Below are 24295 nucleotides of genomic sequence, written 5' to 3'. Positions count from 1 at the left end.
AGAAGATGAATAAATTGAATAATCATATTTATGCTTTTTAGCAGACCTAATTGATAGCTTGCTATTTTACTGAAAAAATATATACAGTATACTAATACAACTCAGTTAATATTTACTTAGATTGTTGTACTTGTGCAAATTCTTTATTCCCAACATTATCTGTAAACGCATGAAAGAAATTCTGTTTTTGCAAGATATTTTCCGTTTATTTTATTTATAAAAGGACAACGCACATTAATTAACATGTGCCAGTCGGCTAACACTGTAGTCCTTTGGCAAGATGTTTTTAGAACAAGAGCTCAATAAATCATGATACAGATTGCAATTTTTATTTTTTTTAGATACATTTTTTATTGTGTTTTTTTTTTTTATATTTAGAACATACAGATCATACAAATACAACTGAACAAGAACAAAAACCCTCTCCCACCCTCTGTGGTCTCGAGGAAAACAAAAGCAAACAAACAAAAACAGAAATCACACCTTGCCTAGTCACTCTCCTCTTGTGATGCTGAGGTCATTAGGACTGATACTTGTGCTGCTGCGTTTTTCCATAGGTCTATAGTCGATGATTTGGCTTTGTTAATCCTTGCTGTAGAGAGCTCAAGCATAACTATGTCTAGAAAATACGCCAACCACTGTTTTATACAAAGCGAGTCGGGGGGGGAGCCAGGGCTGAGCTATCATTTTCTTGGTTGCGGTTGAGCCAGCTAGCCAAACTTTCCTCTGTCTCCCAAGCAGGTGTAATGTAGACTCATTCATTAAGTAACAAAACAATCGGGTCAGTAGGAAGTCGACATCCTATCACATCAGATGTTATTGATGTTTTATTCCAGAACTCATGCACCCGTTCACACTCCGAGACCATATGCAGGAAAGTTCCAGTTTGTTCAGGTTGTTATGGGAAGTGAGGCTCTCCCGTGTGTAGAAAAGTACCATAAAGTGGCAGCTGCCGCTGACACAGTGATGCACATGCTTTTCCATGGGTACTGAAGCTACAGTAGTCAGTGTTTTATGTTCGCTGCAAAGACAAACTAAATCACCTGATTCTTTGTAGATGCACTCCCCTACAAAATCACCCCAGTAGTTGAGAATGATTTAGTATTTCTCAATAGGGCTATTTATGTCCTCTTGTAAAAATTAGTCTTTTTTTCATATCGCAATATATATCGCAGAGAAAAAAAATATCGCAATGTAAGTTTTTTCCAATATTGTGCAGACCTAGGTCCTAATATGTCAAAATACTGTAGAAGAAGTTCTGGTGGAATTCCATCCAACCCTGGTGTTTTCCATTTTTTAACTGTTTTTAATGCTGAGTTCCTCTAAGGTTATCGGTTGACCCAGTTCTTCTGCCTCTTCTGGGTCGAGAAGAGGCAAGTTTAGTTCTTTTAGGCACTGTGTCGGATCCGGGTTGCAGGAGGACTCATACAACTTTGAGTAAAAGGATTGAAAAGTTGCGCTGATATCCTTAGGATTTTGGATTTGTTTGTTGATACCTCGGTCTGTGCGGATGCTGTTGATAGTAGCTCTGGATTTGCTTTGTTTTAATTTCAGAGCAAGCAATTTGCTTGGTTTACAGCCGTTAAAATAGTAATTTTGCCTCACTCTGTGCATTATGAACTCAGCTCTCCTTCTTAGCAGATCATTCAGCTCTGTTCGACTTGTGACTAGAAGAGTTTGTGTAGATTTAGAAAAACAAGTCTTAAGAGATTGCTCTAATGATTTACAGCGTTCTTCCAACTCCGCTATCCTTGCCTCTCTTTTCCTCTTCAAATTGACCGCGAAGGAGGATGTAAAATCTAGAATAAATCCTTTAGTTGCTTGCCATGTATATGAGGGGTCAGAAACTGAGTCGGTATTAATTGATATAAATTCAGCCAGTTTGGTTCTAAATTCTGTATCAAAAGCTGTGTTCTGGAGAAGGGAATTATTAAATTGCCATCTCCTAGATCTTTCTCCTAACATATCACAATGGAATGTGGTTATCAGCGCATTGTGATCAAACAGAATTGCTCGCTCTATTGCTATGGTGTGAAACATTGTCTTAAGCTCACTGGAGCACAACATATAATCAATGCGGGAGTGGGTGAGGTGGCGTGTGTGTCTACGGCAAGTGCGCATTTCCGCAACAGCAACACAATGGAGCCCTTGGTTTTGGTGTCGTCACTAGATGAGGCAGCAACCTTAAAGTATTTATTTTGTAGACGATTTACATTTCTTTTACGTAAATGTGACTCCTGTATAAGCGCCACGTCTATGTTTTTCCTTCTTAAATAGTCCAGGAATTTAGCTCGTTTGATCGGCCCGTTTAGCCCCCTGATGTTAACTGAAAGGATTGAAAACTCAGCCATCTTCAAAATTTACACGCATACGCGTCTCGAGTACCATACCGGATTCTGCTGACAAATCTGTAGCAAAGGGTGAACTGTTAGCTCTGAGCAAGGTGTGACAAAAACATAAAAGTAAAATAATTCCCCTATCCCTCTCCCCTATTTGTAAGATGTGTGACCACATCAAACGCAGTTTGCGCAAAACTCCAGCTCAAAACTCCAGCTCCTGTCTTAAGTCACAGGTTAATTGAAACAGGTCTAGTGAATTCTTATGTTAAACATGAACAATATTATAAACACCTTCGAACTATTTCTGGACTAAGCTATGTGAAACACAGACCAATCTAGTTGGAACAATAAGAAGACTATGAGCTGAACAGACCGTATCCCTCATTCTTTCAGTCTAGCTTAAATGTTAACAAACAGACTGTAAACTGACCAGCCAGCATTTATCATGTATTCATCATTTCTTACAGTCTGGTTAGATGTCCCTTCAACGGTTGGATCCAAAACTTACACACAGCGTCCTACAGTCAAACTCGGTACATTGGCCCAAATACTGTTAGTCCACAGGTGCTGAGTCCTCCAGTCGCGGCCCCGGCATCAAACGCAAAGTCCCACCACCGCCGATGTGTTGCTGCGAGGCATTAATTTCGGCCAGCACTCCCTTCACTGCGCTGTAGATCACTGATTTAAGCACACTTAGCTGCTTCTCCAAGACCCGGTCGATTAGTTCCTCCATATTAGAGAACGTGTTCACATCAGTTGCTCCGTTAGCCACCACTCCATTTGCCGCCGACATGCTAGCAAATTTCTCTGAACGAGTAAATAGTTTAGGCGACAACGAAACCTGCTTTTTCGTGCCTGCAGACGTTTCACAGAGTCACCATGATAACAGACAAAATGATTTGGCGTCGAAAAAGTAATAGACCTGGTTATTTAGTGAAATATGGAGGTGGGTGCCGGAGCTCAGTCTCTTGCAACCATAGCGGGTGCTGGTCACGTGCTTCTCAGATTGCAATCTTTCTAAACCAGAAACTTGAAGCAGTAGGACAGGAAATAAACTTTTTAAGCCCCCAAAGAACGTACCTTAAGGCATTGTCAAATCATTTTCGCTACACTGCCTTCGTGACAATGGTATTTGCATTATCCAAAACAGTGAAAAAACTCTGAATGCAGGGGTCTTGCATATGTTAGCCATCAAAACAGCTACCGCTATTGATTTGTGTAAATCTGAATCACGCAAATTACGGAATGTTACACATGGATAAGGTAGGCTATTTGTTGTTTAAAAGGTAGTTAACTATAATCATGCAGCTGATTATCAAGCCTCATTAGAATTAGACTACAGGTACTCCTGATGATTTGCAAAAAGCCGTAATAATAATGTATTAATAAAATTTGTATAGCACCTTTCATAAAATAAATGCTTTACAAGGAAATTGCATGATACAAACAGACATACAATGAACATAAAAACGGGGACAGAATGCCATGATTAATGAAAAATAAAACACACATACTAAAACACACGCTAAACCTACAACTGGCGGTCAATCAGTTTAGTTTAGGCTAGAAATGAACAAGGGCAGGTGCGTTCCATTTTATTCCCCCACTCCTGCCTCGCTCACTATCACTTTGCTCTCTAACTGCCCTCAGTGCAACGTATGCTGTTACATAAAATAAAGAGATGAGGGGAAGTGAACAAGGGGAACAACTAATGAAACAGCCATTGTTTCACTGTTCCTCTGATGCGATCAGTCAGTAGTGTTAAATCAGGTGCAGCAGATATTTATATACATTTCCATTTACTCCTTCCTTATTTTTCACCTTTAAATAGCAACGGAAATTATGGGTATGAATGATTAAAAAGTGCAATATATAATATATTTACTAGAGATGCACCGATTGACCGGCTGGTGACCGGAATTGGTCGATTTTCACGTCATCGGCCATGACCGGCGACCTGCCGGTCAGTCTGACATATGCCGATTTTATGCCAGTCAAATTCACTCGAGAGACGCATGATTTACATCGCGCAACATCAGCACCACACGTGCACATGCAGGGTTTCCGCTATATGCATGTAGCAGCTGCCGCTCAATCAGCTGTTTATGAAATGTCATAAAGTCGTAATTATACACGGCTCTGCAGAGCCGTCTGATCTACTGATCTCAGGCGAACAGTCAGCCGCTCTCTCTCCCCTCTGAGGCTGAAAAACTGGAACATGAAAACTGCACTCACGCGGGTCCCGTGAAATATGACAGCTACAGTTTATCGGAAAATAGCGTTGGGCACACTGACTTTGATGAATTTACGGTTTACTTTGAAATTTCCGTTCCGTGACAGAATTTCTGGCGTTTTGGCCTGTGTGTTATCAACTGCCCATTTTGACAGCCAGGCCGGGTTGCCAGATATACCTGTAAAAACGCAAACCCACCACGCTACAGCTGTAGTACAGCCATGGAAGCAGCAAACAAACAAAGGACGCTGAGCTGGCTAATTTCCTCCTGAACAGGCAAGCATTAAGCTTCAGGCTAATTTACTAGGGACGGGCATTTTAAGTCAAGTGTACTCACATTGAATTATATAAAGTACTCAAGTTGATTATTCGCAAAAACAATTGAGACACAGCCAGTAAAGTGATCGTGACTGGTCCTGGCTAACGCCGCCATGCTAACACGGCATAACTGCTTATGTTACCGGAGGACCAGGCAAGCAGGCCATGTCTGTTCAGCGGCCGCGGCCGACAAACAGTTGGTAATGTTAAAAGGTACACTGTGTAGTGTTTTAAGTATTTTATTAGCTAAAATCAATGTCTTCATTCATAAATATGTCCTCATTGGTGTAAAATTACCTCTGCCAATGATCTGACTTATCCTCATAAGCGAAGAATTTCTTATCTGTATTTACACTGGACGGGCAAGTCCAAGGAGGCTTCCATGCCGTTCCGCCATTTTGAAAAACTATAAGTGCATTGGTTACTTCCAGGCTGGACTACTGTAATTCCCTATTATCAGGATGCTCAAATAAAACTCTTAGGACTCTCCAGCTGATCCAGAATGCTGCAGCGCGTGTTCTGACAAGAACTAAGAAAAGAGATCATATTTCTCCTGTATTAGCTTCTCTGCATTGGCTTCCTGTAAAATCCAGGATTGAATTTAAAATCCTTCTCCTGACCTACAAAGCTCTAAATGGTCAAGCACCATCATATCTTGAAGAGCTCATAGTACCTTATTGTCCCACTAGAGCACTGCGCTCCCAGAATGCAGAGTTACTTGTGGTTCCTAGAGTCTCTAAAAGTAGAATGGGAGCCAGAGCATTTAGCTATCAGGCTCCTCTCCTGTGGAACCAGATCCCAGTCTGGGTTCGGGAGGCAGACACCGTCATCACCTTTAAGAGTAAACTTAAAACTCTCCTCTTCGATAAAGCTTATAGTTAGGGAGTGAGGAGTTGCAGCGTTCGCCTAGACCGGCGGGGGAAGGTGTGTAGCCACAGTCATGACACATCGCCTCCCTATCTCGGCTTCTCTCATAGAAAGCTTACTATATTTAGGGTATGAGGAGTTGCAGCGTTCGCCTAGACCGGCGGGGGTGGGTGTGTAGCCACAGTCATGGCGCACCCCCACCCTATCTCTGCTTCTCCCCATAGAAAGCTTACATATACTTAGGGAGTAATGAGTCGCAGCGTTAGCCTAGACCGGCGGGGGAAGATGTGTAGCCACAATCACGGAACACAGCCTCCCTATCTCCCCTTCTCTGCAGCTCTTAGTTATGCGGTTATAGTTCTAGACTACCGGAGTACCTCTTTGGACACACTGAGCTTCTCTCTCTCCTCTCTTTTTCCATCTGTGTGTATTCGTGTCACAGAAATGCTTGTTACTAACATAGCTCCAGGGAGCTTATTCCCCGGAGTCCTTATGTTCTTTTTCCGCCCAGAACTATTATAACTATTATAATATCTTTATTGTGACTATTATTGCCATTGTTCATCATACACCCAACCGGCACCGTCAGACACCGCCTACCAAGAGCCTGGGTCTGTCCGAGGTTTCTTCCTAAAAGGGAGTTTTTCCTTGCCACTGTCGCAGTTACGCATTCATGCATTCATGCATGCTCTTGGGGGAATCACTGGAATTGTTGGGTCCTTGTAAATTATAGTGTGGTCTAGACCTACCCTATCTGTAAAGTGTCCTGAGATAATTCCTGTTATGATTTGACACTATAAATAAAATTTAATATAATCGCTGAGAGGGACATAAAGCACTAGCCTACCTGTCTAGCTAATCCACAACACGTTTTCGTTTAGAGCCAGCATCACGTGACTGAAACCAGCTGAAACGGAGAAGGAGATCAGTGAGAGGCACTTGTCACTGCCCCGGCAAATTTGAAAGCCTGCACTGCACTTTAGTTCATAATGGAGGATCATACTTATGGCGAGCCACAGGAGAAGGAATCCTCGTCGCCAAAAAAGCAAAAATTGGAAGACATGTTGTCATAGCTTTTTGGTACATAATGGCTACCGTAATTGCAACACGCATTTGAAAAAGCGAGGCGCTAGAGAGCACTATTCGTTTGAATGCAAAATACAATTTCACCACTAGATGGGAGAAATTCCTACACAGTGTACCTTTAAGCCGAGAAAGTGTGTGTCAGTCGGGTAGAGAGGAGGGCGAGGTCATGATGTTTTAGCGGTTGTTGCAGTAATTTTAAGCCAAGAGAGGATGGTTGTCAGTTGGGTACAGAGCCCCGCGTGAGCATGGGCTTTTATGACTGTCAACATAGCCAGCATCTAACGTTAGCTACTCTGCTACGCTGTGGAGTAATGTCTGGCTATGTGAGACTAGCGTCTAGCAACATTGTTGGATGCTGCATTCTCAACCTGGCAACCTCCGTAAACTTTGAGTCTGGGGAGGAGGGGCCGGGGCAGACGACTCTCTCCAGTATTTTGAATTTGGACTGCAGTTTAAACGCCAGCTGTCAGTATTACATATTGCACCTTTAATCGATTATTGGATAATTGCCGTAAATAACTTAACCGATTAAAAATATATTAACCAATAACGCAAAAGACAAGGGACATGGGGCGTAACTGTCTCCTTTGGAAAGAAAAAGTAATGTTAAAAGCTCACAAGTGAGAGTAGGTAGGGAGGTGATTGGTGAACCTGAGAGAGGACTGTGGTTGACATGAGGAGGTCACCAATGGGTGCAATCTCCACTCTCTCACAAAAGGTCCCCCCGTGGAGAAAAGGTCCGCCCCCAGGTTCAGGCAGCCTGGGACATGAGTGGCTCTGAGAGACAGCAAATTAACACTGCACAATAGAAAGCGAGACGGTTTTAACAATGGTGGTTTCCTACATCAACAGACAGGGAGGGACCCGTTCGCTACCCTCTCTGTCTGTTTATGTAGGAAACCACTGTTGTATTGTCTGTCCTGATCAGAACATCCTGGCCAGTTAGAACTGGACGAAATTGCTTTAGAGCCAAAAAAGCTAATAGCCCCAGGTGGTACCAGCTGCCAGAACCCTCTCACTGCTGCGCCGTTGCACAAAGCCCTCCACACCCTCAGGGAAGCATCTGCGGATACCACTTTGCAAAAAGACAGCAGTGGTTCCCATACATAGGTTCTACTTGGGCACATTGCCCAGGTAGATTGTGTCCCGCCAAGGTAGATAAAACCCGAATTACGTATTATTTTCCTATCAATGGTGTATTTTTTTTTACAGGCCTCCAGCCTCTCCCTCTCGTGAAGTCTCACGCCACGTGCATGACAGCGTCACTTCAGGCTCAGAGGCGATCGTTAGTAGTAGCATGGTGCTGGTGGTCTTGCAGTGGGATTAACTGTACTAATAAACCATAAAAACGCTGCGGCCACACCGCTGTGAAAGCTCCCCAAATGGCATTCATTTGAGTCTGATTGATCACCCTCTCTGCAGCAGTCTCCTCCACTCCATATCTTTATAATAAAGCTGACCAGAGTTAACCGCTAATGGAGCTAATCGAGCCTCAGTTCCCGTTCTCTGTGCCTGTATCAATTAACTGTATTTATGGACTCAAGCCCGTATAAAATCCAAGATTTTATTAAGTTGGCTTTAAAAGGTGCTGTATGTAGGATTGTGAAGATCCAGGACTTAGCCAAACAATTTTAACATCGACAACTTCTCAGTCCCTCCCCCCTTTCTGCTAAAGCCCAAACAGTCTCCTAAGCCCCTCCCCCCACATGGGAGAGCTGTGCACAATAGAGCTCAACAGTCCCGCCCACAGCGGGTTCCAGAAGTAAAAATACAATGCAATTTCTCCATTGACAAATTGGAGTATAAGCCATAAAATCGTAACCATCGATGATAGACTTAAAACCAGCATGCCGACATGACTCAGCGATTGTATATGCTCATATAGATGCCACAAATCATGGGGCACTACCCTTGTTTTGAGATAAATGTCTTTTATTTGCGATGTCTTGGATAAGTACTTCATTACCCACAATCCTGAACAATCCCACAATCCCACAGTGATGCCTCCGATTGGTGGAACTCATGCTGGTGAGGAGGGGGGGTGTCAGTACCCGATCTGTGCTGCCTGCACGATCCGTCACGAGGATTTACGAAACTGCACAAATCACAATCTGTTCCACGCTTAGCCGTTAGCCTCTGCCGGGAAGCTAATGTTAGTTTAGCTAACAGCTAATTTGGCTAGCTGACAGCTTGATTCAGTCTAAAATAACGTTAACTCAAACTTAACACTGGGTAAAGCCGTCTACAGCTGACGTAACAGCCGTTATATATGTTAACGGTTATTTTCAGGTTTTATTTTGAGGGTCTTTTAAAGTTATTACATGCTGTCTCAGCAAGCGGTTAGCCGAATTAGGTGAACGCACGCTGAGAGCTGTCCGACAACAGGGGTCCGTTTCTGAAAGCAGGTTTAATGAAAACTCTGAGTTTGTTAACCCTGAGATGAGGGGAAACTGGGTTTTCTGTTTCAGAAAGGGAGGTTAATCAAACCTGAGAGAGAGGGGTAACTCCAATCCGTATTAGCCAGACTATAAAACTTTTTTTTCTCAAAACATGGCATTTCCTTTTGTTGACGATCCCGTTGATGAAGAAGCTGTATTACTTCACAGGGAATTAAACATACGTCGGGAGATGATATTGAGGCCCCGACTATAGATGCATTTTCATTTCCAGATACTTGCCTACCTATTTGAGCGGTATCGTTTTTCTTCCCAGTCTATCAGTTATGTAGCCAACATAACCTTATCCGTCCTCATATCACTAACGTTACCCATCATGGACATGCTCTTACATCCCAGAAGATTCTTTGTGTCACATTACGTTTTCTTTTGCAAACGGCAGTTTTCTTTACAACATTGGTGATGCAGAGCATATTAGTAAAGCCACTGTATAGCAAAGCGCCCGTCAGAAGAATGTGACTCACTCTGAAACGTTTTTTAAATGTTTTTGTAATGTTCCCTGGACACAAACCAGTAAAAAGGAGTTCCACAGGATTACAGGTGAATTATGTAAATGTTAGGCCTGCTGCTCCTAGGTAGCTTCTCTGTCTCTCCTCTCTCTGACGCCTAATTGCAGGAGTGGAGTCGGGTGTGCCGGAGTGAGGGTTCCAGCTGCATCTCATTTACCTCAATCAACCTCTGCTTCATATTACCCGGTCAACCCTCCACTCTGCGTCAGATCATAGTCAAGACGACCACAGTTAGTCTCGCTCATGACCAACCTTGCTACCCGTTTGCTATTTGTGTATTTGCCTGTCCTGATCCTTTCTCTTGTGCTTCAGCTACTATTGGAACCTGACTCCTGCTACCGCTCCACTCCTGCCATCTACCGGACCAGACAACCACCACTGGACCTCACTGCTAACCGACCACTGGATTACTCTGACGGAACCACTCCTGCCTGGAACCACCGGACCTGTTCGCCTCTCTGGAAACCTGGAATTGCTTTTCTGCTTTCCGGAAATCTGGACTTATACTTAAGTACTTTGAATAAACCTGTTAAATCACTCAATTTAAAAACAGCAATCTCTGGCTATGCGTTTGTCTGCATTTGGGTTATATGTTCAAACTCGCTGTATGTGCGCATGAGTATTTCCGCCAACCAGTTTGTTTGTAGTTGTTACCATGGTGAATCGTATCATTGCTCCATTCATGTTGCCTTTTTATAGTGGTGGTGCACGTGCTTAACTCTGAGTGAACCTACTCTGAGTTGATTGAACCTACTCTGAGTCGATTGAACCAATCAGCTGTTCTGGAACCGAAAACTTGTTTCCAAAAACAAGTTTCCCATCTCAGGGTAAATCAACTCTGAGTTCAGGGTTAGACTCAGTTTGTTAAACCTCCTTCCTGAAACGGGACATTAATTACACATGCTTCCAACTAAATCAACACAAGTTATTAACTATATAAGTGACACTTCCCTGCTTTGAGTATAAATGCATTTTAGCAATGGATCTGTCCATTAACTAGACAGGAGTCGGAGCGACAGTATTGTTCGTCCCCGGGACATCCGTCCAGCTGGGCTAACCTTAGCTAACTTGCAGTGAACAACAGTCCATGTCAATCAGGTCTGCAGACGGGAGCTCCGCAATTTTAAATGTAGACTCATTATTGTTATTTAATGTTTTTAAAGTTTACCATTCAAGCAACGGTATACTTGTCACTTGTTAAGCTCTGTTTTTGCATCAAATAGCTCATGTCAGTGGTTTAAATTTTCTGAAATGTCCAACGTATTTCATAAATTATAAATGATTAATCAATTGTTTGGGTGTGCCAACTATCAGTTTAAGAAATTGCTAAAATGTGCATCCCTACTAGAATTACATACTGCATAAGCCCAAACAAGAAATTTTACTTGTGCAAGGCCTCAGCATATTACATTTTTTAATTTAGGACTGACATTTTTTAGTAGTTATACCCTGTGATGACCCTTTGGTGTCATTTGAGTTTTTTGCTGTTTACATTTTGGAGGTGTGTCCTAACCTGTGCCTCCTATTTGCAGGTTACTAATTGGAGTAATTCAGCTCACCTGGGTCTGGTGTGCTGAGGCTTCTTAAGCTGCAGTATCCTCCGTCTCTCCCTGCTGTCTCCACAAGCACACCAAGGTCTGGTTAGGTTATGTTATCCTAGGTTTGCCTTTTGCTGAGTTTACACTTTATAACCCAGACACACAATCATGCACACCCTACTCCACTGATTTCCACATTCCATATATAGTTAATTTGGTTCAATTTTATTTAAGTATTGTTTAAACCGTTAACATGGTGTCGTCTCCTGCTTTGTTTTGACCATTTCAGCCAGGTCATGACACTAGGGTTGGGTACCGTTCACTTTTTTTTTTTTTTTAACGGGTACTGTACCGATACCTGGAATTCGGTTCCGGTATACAATTTTTTTCCGGTATAAAAAAATAAAATTTCAGTGGTAAAAATAATTCCAAACCCTTTTTATCCTATTTAAAAATAATTCCAAACCCTATTTACATTGTTATTTATTTAGAACATTTTAAACGCCACACAAAACCTCCCTCTCCCCTCCCAAACCCGTCCCTACAAACTAATAATTATTCATTTCTTACACTGCACTGTATCTTTTATTCTTGTATCTTATTCTACAAACCCCAATTCTAATGAAGTTGGGACGCTGTGTAAAACGTAAATTAAAAACAGAATACAATGATATACAAATCCTTTTCAACCTATATTCAATTGACTACACTACAAAGACAAGATCGTTTTTTTTTCCAAATATTCCCTCATTTTGAATTTGATGCCTGCAACACGTTCCAAAAAAGTGACTGGGAAAGTTGAGGAATGCTTAAAAGGTTCATTGGAAACAGGTGAGTGTCATGATTGGGGGAAAAAAAGAAGCATCCCCAAAAGGCTCAGTCCTTCACAAGCAAAGATGGGGTGAGGTTCACCACTTTGTGAATAACCGCATGAGCAAATAGTCCAGAGAATCTGGAGAAATCTCTGCACATAAGCGGCAAGGCCGAAAACCAACATTGAATGTCCGTGGCCTTCGATCCCTCAGGCATTAAAAACCAACATTTTGTAAAGGATATTACCACGTGGGCTCAGAAACACTTCGGCAAACCATTAACACAGTTTGCCGCTACATCTACAAGTGCAAGTTAAAACTCTACCATGCAAAGCAAAAGCCATATATCAACACCCAGAAACGCCGCCAGCTTCTCTGGGCCCAAGCTCATCTGAGATGGTCTGACGCAAAGTGGAAAAGTGAGCTGTGGTCTCACGAGTCTACATTTCAAATTGTTTTTGAAATCATGGAGCAATCCCGCAAGTGGAATGTCAAGGATATAGACTAGTCTAACGTTAACCCATACTGCAACCGCTTTCACTTCTACGTTATGTACACTGTCAGCGTGGAGTTCTGAAAAGTGCCATCACATTTGCACACTCTTGGGTACCGAAATTTGGCACCATTTGATTTAGAGTGAATCGGCCCTCGATAGTACCGAAGTAATTCGGTTGGAACCTAAAAACGTACAGAATTCGGTACCCAACCCTACATGACACCCCCTAAAAGTCTATCCATCCATCCATCCATCCATCTTCATCCGCTTATCCGGGGTCGGGTCGCGGGGGTAGCAGCTCCAGCAGGGGACCCCAAACTTCCCTTTCCCGGGCCACATTAACCAGCTCCGACTGGGGGATCCCGAGGCGTTCCCAGGCCAGGTTAGAGATATAATCCCTCCACCTAGTCCTGGGTCTCCCCCGAGGCCTCCTCCCAGCTGGACGTGCCTGGAACACCTCCCTAGGGAGGCGCCCAGGGGGCATCCTTACCAGATGCCCAAACCACCTCAACTGGCTCCTTTCGACGCAAAGGAGCAGCGGCTCTACTCCGAGCTCCTCACGGATAACTGAGCTTCTCACCCTATCTCTAAGGGAGACGCCAGCTACCCTCCTGAGGAAACCCATTTCGGCCGCTTGTACCCTGGATCTTGTTCTTTCGGTCATGACCCAGCCTTCATGACCATAGGTGAGGGTAGGAACAAAAACTGACCGGTAGATTGAGAGCTTTGCCTTCTGGCTCAGCTCTCTTTTTCGTCACAACGGTGCGATAAATTGAATGTAATACCGCACCTGCTGTGCCGATTCTCCGACCAATCTCCCGCTCCATTGTCCCCTCACTCGCGAACAAGACCCCAAGGTACTTGAACTCCTTCACTTGGGGTAAGGACTCATTCCCTACCTGGAGAAGGCACTCCATCGGTTTCCTGCTGAGAACCATGGCATCCGATTTAGAGGTGCTGATCCTCATCCCAGCCGCTTCACACTCGGCTGCGAACCGATCCAGTGAGTGCTGAAGGTCACAGGCCGATGATGCCATCAGGACCACATCATCTGCAAAAAGCAGCGATGAGATCCCCAGCCCACCGAACTGCAACCCTCTCCACTCCCGACTACGCCTCGATATCCTGTCCATAAATACTACAAACAGGATTGGTGACAAAGCGCAGCCCTGGCGGAGGCCAACTCTCACCTGAAACGAGTCCGACTTACTGCCGAGAACCCGGACACAGCTCTCGCTTTGGTCGTACAGAGATTGGATGGCCCTGAGAAGGGACCCCTCACCCCGCATCTCCGCAGCACCTCCCACAGTATCTCCCGGGGCACCCGGTCATACGCCTTCTCCAGATCCACAAAACACATGTAGACTGGTTGGGCATACTCCCAGGCTCCCTCCAGGATCCTTGCGAGAGTAAAGATCTGGTCCGTTGTTCCACGACCAGGACGGAATCCGCATTGTTCCTCTTCAACCTGAGATTCGACTCATCGACCGAACCCTCCTTTCCAGCACCTTGGAGTAGACTTTACCGGGAGGCTGAGAAGTGTGATACCCTGTAATTGGCACACACCCTCTGGTCCCCCCTTTTTAAAAAGGGGAACCACCACCCCGGTCTGCCACTCCTTAGGCACCGTCCCAGACTTCCACGCAATGTTGAAGAGGCGTGTCAACCAAGACAACCCCTCCACACCCAGAGCTTTAAGCATTTCTGGACGGATCTCATCAATTCCTGGGGCTTTGCCACTGTGGAGTTGTTTAACTACCTCAGCAACCTCCACCAGGGAAATTGATGCCAATCCCCCTCATCCTCCAGCTCTGCCTCTACCATAGAGGGCGTATTAGTCGGATTTAGGAGTTCCTCAAAGTGCTCCTTCTACCGCCTCTATTACCTCCTCAGTTGAGGTCAACAGCGTCCCCATCCTTACTGTACACAGCTTGGATGGTTCCCCCGCTCCCCCTCCTGAGGTGGCGAACGGTTTTCCAGAAGTACCTTGGTGCCGACCTAAAGTCCTTCTCCATGTCTTCTCCGAACTTCTCCCACACACGCTGCTTTGCCTCTTTCACGGCAGAGGCTGCAGCCCTTCGGGCCCTTCGGTACCTTGCAACTGCCTCCGGAGTCGTCTGGGATAACATATCCCGGAAAGACTCCTTCTTCAGTCGGACGGCTTCCCTGACCACCGGTGTCCACCACGGTGTTCGTGGGTTACCGCCCCTTGAGGCACCCAAGACCCTAAGACCACAGCTCCTCACCGCAGCTTCAGCAATGGAAACTTTGAACATTGTCCACTCGGGTTCAATGCCCCCCAGCCTCCACAGGGATGCACGAAAAGCTCCGCCGGAGGTGTGAGTTGAAAGTCTGTCGGACAGGGGCCTCCTCCAGACGTTCCCAATTTACCCGCACTACCCGTTTGGGCTTACCAGGTCTGTCCAGAGTCTTCCCCCACCCCTGACCCAACTCACCACCAGATGGTGATCGGTTGACAGCTCCGCCCCTCTCTTCACCCGAGTGTCCAAAACATATGGCCTCAGATCAGATGAAACGATTATAAAAATCGATCATTGACCTTTGGCCTAGGGTGTTCTGGTACCAAGTACACTTATGAGCATCCCTATGTTCGAACATGGTGTTCGTTATAGACAATCCATGACTAGCACAGAAGTCCAACAACAAACAACCACTCTGGTTTAGATCAGGGAGGCCGTTCCTCCCAATCACGCCTCTCCATGTGTCTCCATCATTACCCACGTGTGTGTTGAAATCCCCCAGCAGAACTATGGAGTCCCCGACTGGAGCCCCATGCAGGACTTCACTCAAGGTCTCCAAGAAGGCCGAATACTCTGAACTCTTGTTTGGTGCATATGCACAAACAACAGTCAGAGTTTTCCCCCCCACAACCCGCAGGCGTAGGGAGGCGACCCTCTCGTCCACCGGGTTAAACTCCAACGTAGCGGCGCTCAGCCGGGGCCTAAAAGTCTAAAGCCTGGTAATAAACACACAGTCTAAATTGGCTTTCCTCCCCTGCAGTCTATAAGAAAGCTCATTGAATGTCCAAAAAGCAAGGGTTCATCCTTGCAAGAACTTGAATATAAATTGCAAATTTGCTAGAAATCTGCCCCATTCGTTTTCAAAATACCACATCATGGACCAAAGCTTTGGTCAAGAGAATATTTAGATCTGATGGTGGCACTTCTCATCAGGTGCTGGACAAAAGGATAGACTTTCTATAAAAAATTAAAAAAAATAAAAATAAAATAAAGATAGAAATTCAGGTTATAGGGTAAACTAGCCCAAGTCAGAAGCATTACCTTTATCAGCTCAGTGCCCCGTAACAGCCTTCCAATCGGGTGCATTTCAGTGGCCAAAGCAAGGAATTGTATATCTGGTATCTTATTCCCTCCCCAGTTAAAAGACCTAGTTAAAGTTAATTTAGATACATTATTTAATAAAATCTTTTGTGATGTTAATAGATAGGGGACTCTTAATCTCAAAAAGCAGGGAAGGTCAATGTTATAAAAATGGGTTGTGTTCCCAAGCTGAATTACCTTATCCAATCTCTTCATGTAAGTTCCCCTGTCATATTTTAAATGGTTTGACAGGATAACAAAGACATTTATATGGAATGGTAAAAAAACCCGGCTACATTTTAATAAATTACAAAGACCAATTGATAGAGGAGGTTTGGGTCTACCAAAGATGTTGTATTAGTACTATGCTTTTAATTTAGGGCATCTAGCCCACTGTTCACTTCCCCACCCTGGTATTGTATTGAGCAATCTTGCCCCATTATCACCCTTACAATGCCTGTCTGTTAAACTGTATGGTGAGGCAAAAACACATCCGGTAATCTCTCACTTAAATGTCGTTTAGACCAAAGCCCGGTTGTTTCAACTGGATCAATATCTAAATACTTCATCAAGTTTTTGGCGAAATCCAAAGTTATGTATTGGTAGATATCCCCTTTTTGGAGGGATTAGATGGAAAAGGGAATTGTCACACGGGGGGGGCAACTTCGCTATCTTTTAGTGGGGATTTTTAGATCCAGTTCTTCAGCCGGAAGGCAGCAGAATGTTTAGATAAGGTGTTGTTGAAATATGGAAAAGGTTATGAGGCTTCTGGGTATTATTCTATGTTTATGCAGAACCTTGGGGATGGAGCCTGGACAGCCCTCAAATACCAAATTGTTGGAAATGTAAGATAGAGGAGGGCCAATTAATAACTACTTTCCTATGGTCCTGTGATAAGGTCCAGGGATTTTGGATACATGATAACCTATGTCGGATTGCAGGGATCCAGGTTCCATTCAGCCCAAGATTATTTGTTCTGGTAGATGGGTCAATCCTAAATGGAATACATAAGCACATAAGAAGCTGGGTCCAGACTAGTTTGATGATAGCCAGACAGATTTCCAGGGGATGGAGGAATAAAGGGGTGGCGTCAATCTAGGAATGGGCTTGTGAGATGGCTTGTGAGATGGCTAAGGTGACGGCGTTTGAAAAAATGTCATATAAACGGTTTGCCAGATTGGAGGTCTATACTAGAAAATGGGGAAAGTACCTAATCTTTCTGGAGGGCTCCTAAGAAGCTTTGTGCTGGGGAGAGATGTGTATGATGGGCGTATGGTGTGGTAATTTATAAATGTTTATTTGGTTTATGGTCTACTTTGTTACTATTTTGTTGATTGGTGTTGAATATTGTAGTTGCTGTTGTAATGGAAAATCACATATTTGTCTTTTAACATATCTTACTATTGACTTGTTTTTTAGTTTTTAGCTGTGTGAACTTTTTACCCCTATTTGATGTATGGACCTAACTTTATAGCCTAACTTTTTTCTTCTGTTTATCTAAAGTACAGAGACTGGCTTTTCTCTACCTCCCATTTCGGTCCCAGATTTGTAGGTCAGAGGATGGACTGCTAGCCAGAAGGGCTGTTAATTTTACCCCCTCCCTCTTTCTGTCAGCTTGTTAGAGGGTTAATAAGCAAGTGATTCTCCAAGACTCTTTGTTCATTCTCTCATGATGAACTGAACCTTCTTTGCGCAAAGAATAAATACTTAAAAGACTTTGTCGAATGAAGCCTTATTTCAGATCTCACCTAGATATTATAATTTCTAACACACTGTGTCCTCTCAACTTAATTTTTGTCTGGGTGGTGATGACTAAAGGGGGGATGTGTTCATGATGTGAGTTGTAGGTTTTGTTAAAAAATGAAAATAACAAATTGTTAATTACAAAAAAATGCACTCCAGCATAGAATATGTATTAGTTACCTGTGGTCCTGTCTTTCTCTGTGCCCATAGACCTGGCATTGAGCTCCTGCAGTTCCCAGTGCAACTTATCCAGCTTGCGGCTCGAGGCTTTGAGTTGGCCCTCCACGTCGGCTGCGTTCTTGCGATTAGTGACGGCCCGCCGTAGTCTCTCGGCGGCCTCCTTGATCTTCAACTCCCGCTGGATCTCCTGCCTGAGCAGAGTACGAGCATCTTCCAAACGCTGCTGAAACTCTGGGTCGAGAATATCCCCCTCTTCCAGACCTTGCTAAAAGACACACCACAACTGCTTTAATGTCTGATCACAGTGGTTGTATTGTTGTTTTTATAGTTCTTTATGTATCACATAATATAACAAAATATTGTAATTAGGGCTTCTTGATTATGGAAAAAAATGAAATCATGAATATTTAACACGATTACTCATTAACTTTTGGAAAGATGTTACATTTATTGAACTTTAACAGTGAAACAGTTGGGGTGACCTCTAGCTCAACCAGAGCCTTTAGCAGCTGCCCGGATTCAAATCCAGACAAAATAAGAGTTTACTTGCAAAACGTAATGTACATTTTTTTCTTTTCTCGATTACATTAGTTTTGTGATTGTTAGTAGCCCAGCTGTCTTTTTGTTTCAACAAAAACATCCTACTATCACTTATATTGGGTCTAGCTGTCTTACCCATGTCTCAGCCTTCTCCACACTTTTTCTAGAACTCTCTCTTTAAACAAGAATTATGAATACAAATGGATTTCAGGAACTGAAATTCAAGTTTGCAATAAAAGAACCCTCAACCTAGACTCCAAAAAATGTTAAATTAAAAAGGGAGATTTAAATGTAGGCAGCTGCAACATTACAAAGGCCAGCACTAAGAAGGATCAACAGAGTTGGTAACACTTTATTTGAAGGGGTGTGCATTAGACTGACATGACACCGTCATTATTATGTCACGACACCTGTCATGAACATGAAGAAGTCATTTTGAGTGTTCATGACTGTTGTCATTAAGTGTCATTCGGTAAATTATGACACATTTAATGTAAAGTTAGCATTGTCCAAGATGTCTTTGTCATGACAACAATCTCTGTGTTATGACAACTTGACATTAAGCAAGACAGTACAACCTGTCGATGTCTTTGTAATGACAACTTGACATTAACCTAGACAACATAACCTAGGTGTGTGTGTGTGTGTGTGTGTGTGTGTATATATAAAAAATATGTCACGACAGGCCCAATTATCAAACTTTAATACACTATTTAGCTTTATGTGTTAACATTACATTAAACTGTCATTTAGAGGTTGTTTTTTTACATTGGCTGTCATGAGAGCATTATAACTGTGAAACAGTGAAACAATTTGAACCTGTCATGAAGTTTGATTTCATCATCAAATGCTTATATGACGGTGTCATGAATAATATCCATAACCTCAAGTAAAGTGGAACCATTTGGACTTTTTGCTAACTATAGTTAGCTGCCATTAGCTGTAATGTTACAGCTGTCCAATTAACTACCACAGAGTTCAACACTACTGAGATGAACTGAAACCATCACCTACAATAGAAAGTACAACCATCACCCATGTTTCCACCCATGTGACAAAAAATTGCAATTATCATTTTAAATGGAAATTAAGCACAGCTTTTGTCCACTGGTTGATGCAACCCAAAAAGAAAGGAGCGGAACCATTTGATTAAGTGGAAACGACTAATACCTCTTTCACACCAATGACCAGGGTTGGGCCCTGGTCATTGGTGTGACAAGTGTTCAACCCTTCTTTTGGAAATTCAAACAAAGCCAGTCAACATGGGTTTATCCCTGGCCATGACAATTCAGACCAGACCACGTGTTAACTACTGCTGCTGCCATCAGCCTGCTTTCCTTTACTTACACTCTGCAGCTACACACCTTCCACCGCCGGTCTAGGCGTACTCTGCCACTCCTCACTCCCTAACTATAAGCTTTTTTTAAAGAAGAGAGTTTTAAGCTTACTCTTAAATGTGGATGTGTCTGCCTCCCGAACCCAGACTGGGAGCTGGTTCCATAGAAGAGGAACCCGATTTTGGAAAGAATAACGCTCCTCAGGCCGTAAGTCCGATTGACTTGAAATTTCTCACACATATGCAGCTCAATGTGCTCTACAAAAAAGCCTCTTGGACCATAGAGGTCCGCAGTGATGGAATTTTTGGCTGATTTGCATAATGTGAAAAACAGTAAAATGAATAGAACTTTGTCAATTGCAGGACTGAGATACAAATTTATACTATAAATTATACCGCAAAACCCGGTAGACGGAATTTCACCAAAATTGGTACACATGGTCTGGGGGAGGGGGGGAGTAGTAACCAGGATCTGAAGTATCATATTGATTGGTGCATGTGGGCGTGGCCTATTTAGCATTATATGCTAAATTATGCCTTTCCTCAAGTTACTGGGGGCACCATGGACAGTGAAAGCGACACCATAGACTTCGACGGAGACCAGTGAAGTCAATTAGAAGCACTTTTCCGCTGATGGCTGAGCATACTGCGCAGCCTCAAACTGAGCTTGATGACGTAGATGTGACGTGAGCAACCTGTCTGAAAGTTGTAAGTCTTCTGGTAGCTGGGCCAAGAGAAATCTGAATCATTCCGAATCTGGCAGAGACGGAGAGCGTGAGTAGGAGCTGTCCATGAGCGTAGGAGCAGGAGCAAAACGTTGCTGAAATATTTTGTTTCCGATGCTTTCATGGACTCTCTACCGGTTTCTCCCTTGACTGTATGCCTCCACGTCCCCCTGATTGCCTGCAAGCTTCTCCTGACTATACGGTAATTTCTCTACTGTGCGACAGAAAGTTGCCTAGTTATGACACAATCGTTAGCCTATTTTTACAAAAACGGCTGCTACTGGGCCATAACGTGAGATACAAGGTAGTGGAGCCTTTTATACATTGTCGTCTTTCTTTAGAAATAAACAATGGACAAATAGACTCTTTAAACGCTTCAGATGTAAAGTTATTCGCTGTCAAAGTGATGCCAAAATGAATGGGAGGTAATGGAATGCTAGTGGAAGGTGATGGCTTGATAGCCTCAGAATATCCCCATAGGAGCTATGCTTTCTGGATGCTCGCTTACCCCCTTGGCTGGAACGAGCTAGAGACATGAAAATTGTCACCATAACTGATGTTGATGTGCTCATGCTCCCCAACAAATATGATGCAATTCAGCCTGATGGTGGTGCTATAACTTTGGCCAAACGTTTTAAAGGGCACGCCCCTCACCAGTGAGTCCGAATGACATGACATTCCTCACACAAGTCCAGCTCAATGTGCTCTATAAAAAAGCCTCTTGGACCATAAACGTCTGCTATGATGGTATTTAGCTTATTTGCATAATGTGAAAAACAATTAAATAAATAGATATTTGGGACTGAGATACACATTTCTACTATAAATGAGCAAGATTCGTCATGAAACATGGCCACCATCAATCAAAGAACTTCATCAAGGGCAAATTGATGGAGACATAAAACACAACGACTTGAACGTATGTACCAAGTATGTACCAAGTTTCGTTAAAATCCAATAAAGGGGGCGAAATCGCGGGATTTGCTGCATCTATTGTAGTGATGAAACAGGTGTGTGGTTGGTTTCACCACTTTTTCACCACTGCTAGTACCAGCTCTACTCTACTCGGCTCGACTCTGCTCGACCGCGGTGTCCCGTCCTCCTTTTTCCTTTGCAGATTTAGTACCGCCTTATGCGTGAGGCGAGTGTGGCTCGTCGTCATAGCGATGCCGAAGGAAACTGCCACGACCTAACGTGACACACACACACAGAACGTCGAAGGTGTGTTGTTTTTGATTCTCAGCATGTGGCTGTTGACACAGCCAGAAGACACATTTTGTTTCAAAAGAAGCTGGAGGCAGCAAAAAAACCCGTAAAAAACAGCTGGCTAAACTATTTAAAAATGTATTTGAAAATCTAGAAAAACAGTGAATACTTTTGCTTGGTTAAATTGTTACAGAATGCATAATGAACTAACTGCTTCAGCTTTAGTCAAAAATACATTCTTTAAAGCTTAAGTGCGTAACTTTTTGATATTAATGAACCATTGCCAAATGAGATGAAAACACTGCTGGCTAAACTATTTAAAAATAGCGGGTTTGTTCAGGACACCCCCGTCTGTCGCTAGCAATGATGACTCAGTGATTAGTGACGATTCTCTCCGACCAATCAGTAGTCTGCAGGTTTTCACGTCACCTTTTGGTATCGCCTCAGCTCGCTTGGAACCTCGACGGAGGTGATACTAAAAAAAGTACCTGTTGGCCAGGGACTTTTTTTCATAATGGAAAACCAAAAAAGAGTTGAGGCGATTCGAGCAGGTACCACATAATGGAAAAACGCCCGGATAGCTCAGTTGGTAGAGCGGGCACCCATATATTGAGGTTTACTCCTTGACGCAGCGGACCCGGGTTCGACTTCGACCTGCAGCCCGTTGCTGCATGTCATTCCCCCTCTCTCTCCCCTTTCATGTCTTCAGCTGTCCTGTCAAATAAAGGCCTAAAAATGCCCAAAAATAATCTTAAAAAAGAAACGCCATAACATTCAGAAGGTTGGCGGTTCGACCCCAGGACCTGCAGTTTGATCTCAAAGTGTATGAATGTAAGTGAAAGTGAACAAGTGAAAGTGCTTTGAGAAGCCGAAAAAAAGGGTTTGAACCTGCGAATTGCCACTTGCAGCTATTGTTTTTTGTAATATCAAGCATTTAAGAAAATAATCAGAAATAATCAATCTAAATAATAGCAGTAGTTGTATACATAAGACATGCTATATGTAAGCAATAACAAAACCAATTTAAGTTAATGAAAAGATGCTAAATAAGAACAATAAACACATAGTTAAAAGGTTTCATGACAATATTGTTGGATTTGTTTAAGATTGGATAAAATAAATCTTATTTTATCACTCTACTCCACCACTGGATACAAAGCCCAGATACATATAACTATTAGTTTATCAATCCTTGCTACTAGTTATTGGCTTTGCTGCCAAGCAAAATAACAGCTGCTGTGGTAGGCTGGCTTTGTGTTGGGTATTAGTAGTATCTACTTGGGGTGGAAATCACCAGAGGCCTCATGACATGATATCACCACGATACTTATGTCACAATACAATATTATTGTGATTTAAACATATTGCAATATTCTGCGATATATTGCAATTTATTACCTTTTTTCCAACTTAAAATTTTTCCAAATTTCAAATGATGTCCCCAAAAGGAAACTTTGTCAACATCTGTTTTATCTAAAAAGATACATTTCTTTGTTTACCTCACTTCAATTTCATTGCTGCAAAATGGGATTGTCAAGCAGACAAACTGCTGTATCGATTTTTTCCCCCACCCCTTGTATCTACTCATGTATAAGGGTAGCTATTATCTATCTGCCAATCAAAACAAGTACACCTTTTTTCTGTCCTTGGAAGTGGTGTCAAGTCTGGGTCCCATTATAAAGACACTCCATAGTGACCAATGGATGGCACGTAGTTCTAAATGTATTAATTTTACTTAGGCTACTTTATCAAATTTTTCTGTAATAGGCTAATACAAAATTACCAAATTACTTATTTTAATAAGGCTAGGCTAAAACTCTCTTGGCAATTCATCTTCTTTCACCAAGACGAACAACAACAAATGTCACAGTGTTAGCTAACCTTCCTATTGAAATAAACTATTTTATGTAACTTAATAGATACTGGGTGTCTGCTCGAATAACGTAACAAACTAACTATGCCGATTCTGGAAGGAGGTTACAGCCACGTCGAGGAGGTATTTTACCGGCTTACCGTATTTTCTGTTCTTAAATATGAGTCGTTAAAATAGTTAGCTACATCCATACATTAAAAACTCTGAGGTAGCCTATTTGTCTGACAACCACAAAGACAGGAACTATGAGGAGAGGCAAACAAGACAAACAGGAACATCCAGTGCGCCTGTACATGGCAAAGTAGCAACTAGCGTTTTTAACCTAACTTTAAACTGAACGTCGAATAATATTATTGGCGTAATGTTGGCACCTTATGTTCCCATGATAACTAAACTTCATTTGACGAATAAGACAACCTGTGGCATTACATTTACCTGTAGTGTTAAACCTGACATGGTGGTTGTCAGTTTGTCTGTGCTGGATATTCACACAGCGTCAAAGTCTGCTCCAGCTGCCAACGGTCTTCTTCGGGCCAGAAAGTAAGTGAAACAGCTTCAGGAGGAGTTGCACTAGCTTAGGTAAACTGAAAGCGGAATGTGAAATTTAACGACTGCTGAGGCTGTTCACAGGCGCTCCATTGAGGCTGTACTTATGTCCATAATGGAAACAAATCGGAGTCAAAGGCTTCAATTGGGT

At 43.0% G+C, this 24295-nt stretch overlaps 1 protein-coding gene across 2 annotated transcripts in view; it reads right to left on the bottom strand.

Annotated features, from left to right (window-relative positions):
- Positions 1–24295, bottom strand: part of pkn3 (protein kinase N3) — a 64450-nt gene extending 40155 nt beyond the window's left edge. The window contains exons 1-3 of one of the 2 annotated variants that reach the window (XM_078271853.1): positions 24034–24295; positions 17919–18183; positions 11368–11421 (exon numbers count right to left, since the gene is read on the bottom strand). In XM_078271853.1, the coding sequence (XP_078127979.1) occupies positions 11368–11421; positions 17919–18183; positions 24034–24054 (340 nt within the window). In that variant the 5' untranslated portion in view covers positions 24055–24295. The remainder of the gene's footprint in view (positions 1–11367; positions 11422–17918; positions 18184–24033) is intronic. The other variant, XM_078271854.1, reaches the window with a different exon arrangement.

The sequence above is a fragment of the Sander vitreus genome, chromosome 16 (assembly GCF_031162955.1).
Source record: "Sander vitreus isolate 19-12246 chromosome 16, sanVit1, whole genome shotgun sequence".
Taxonomy (NCBI): domain Eukaryota; kingdom Metazoa; phylum Chordata; class Actinopteri; order Perciformes; family Percidae; genus Sander; species Sander vitreus.
This window is presented reverse-complemented; position numbering and strand designations above follow the sequence as displayed.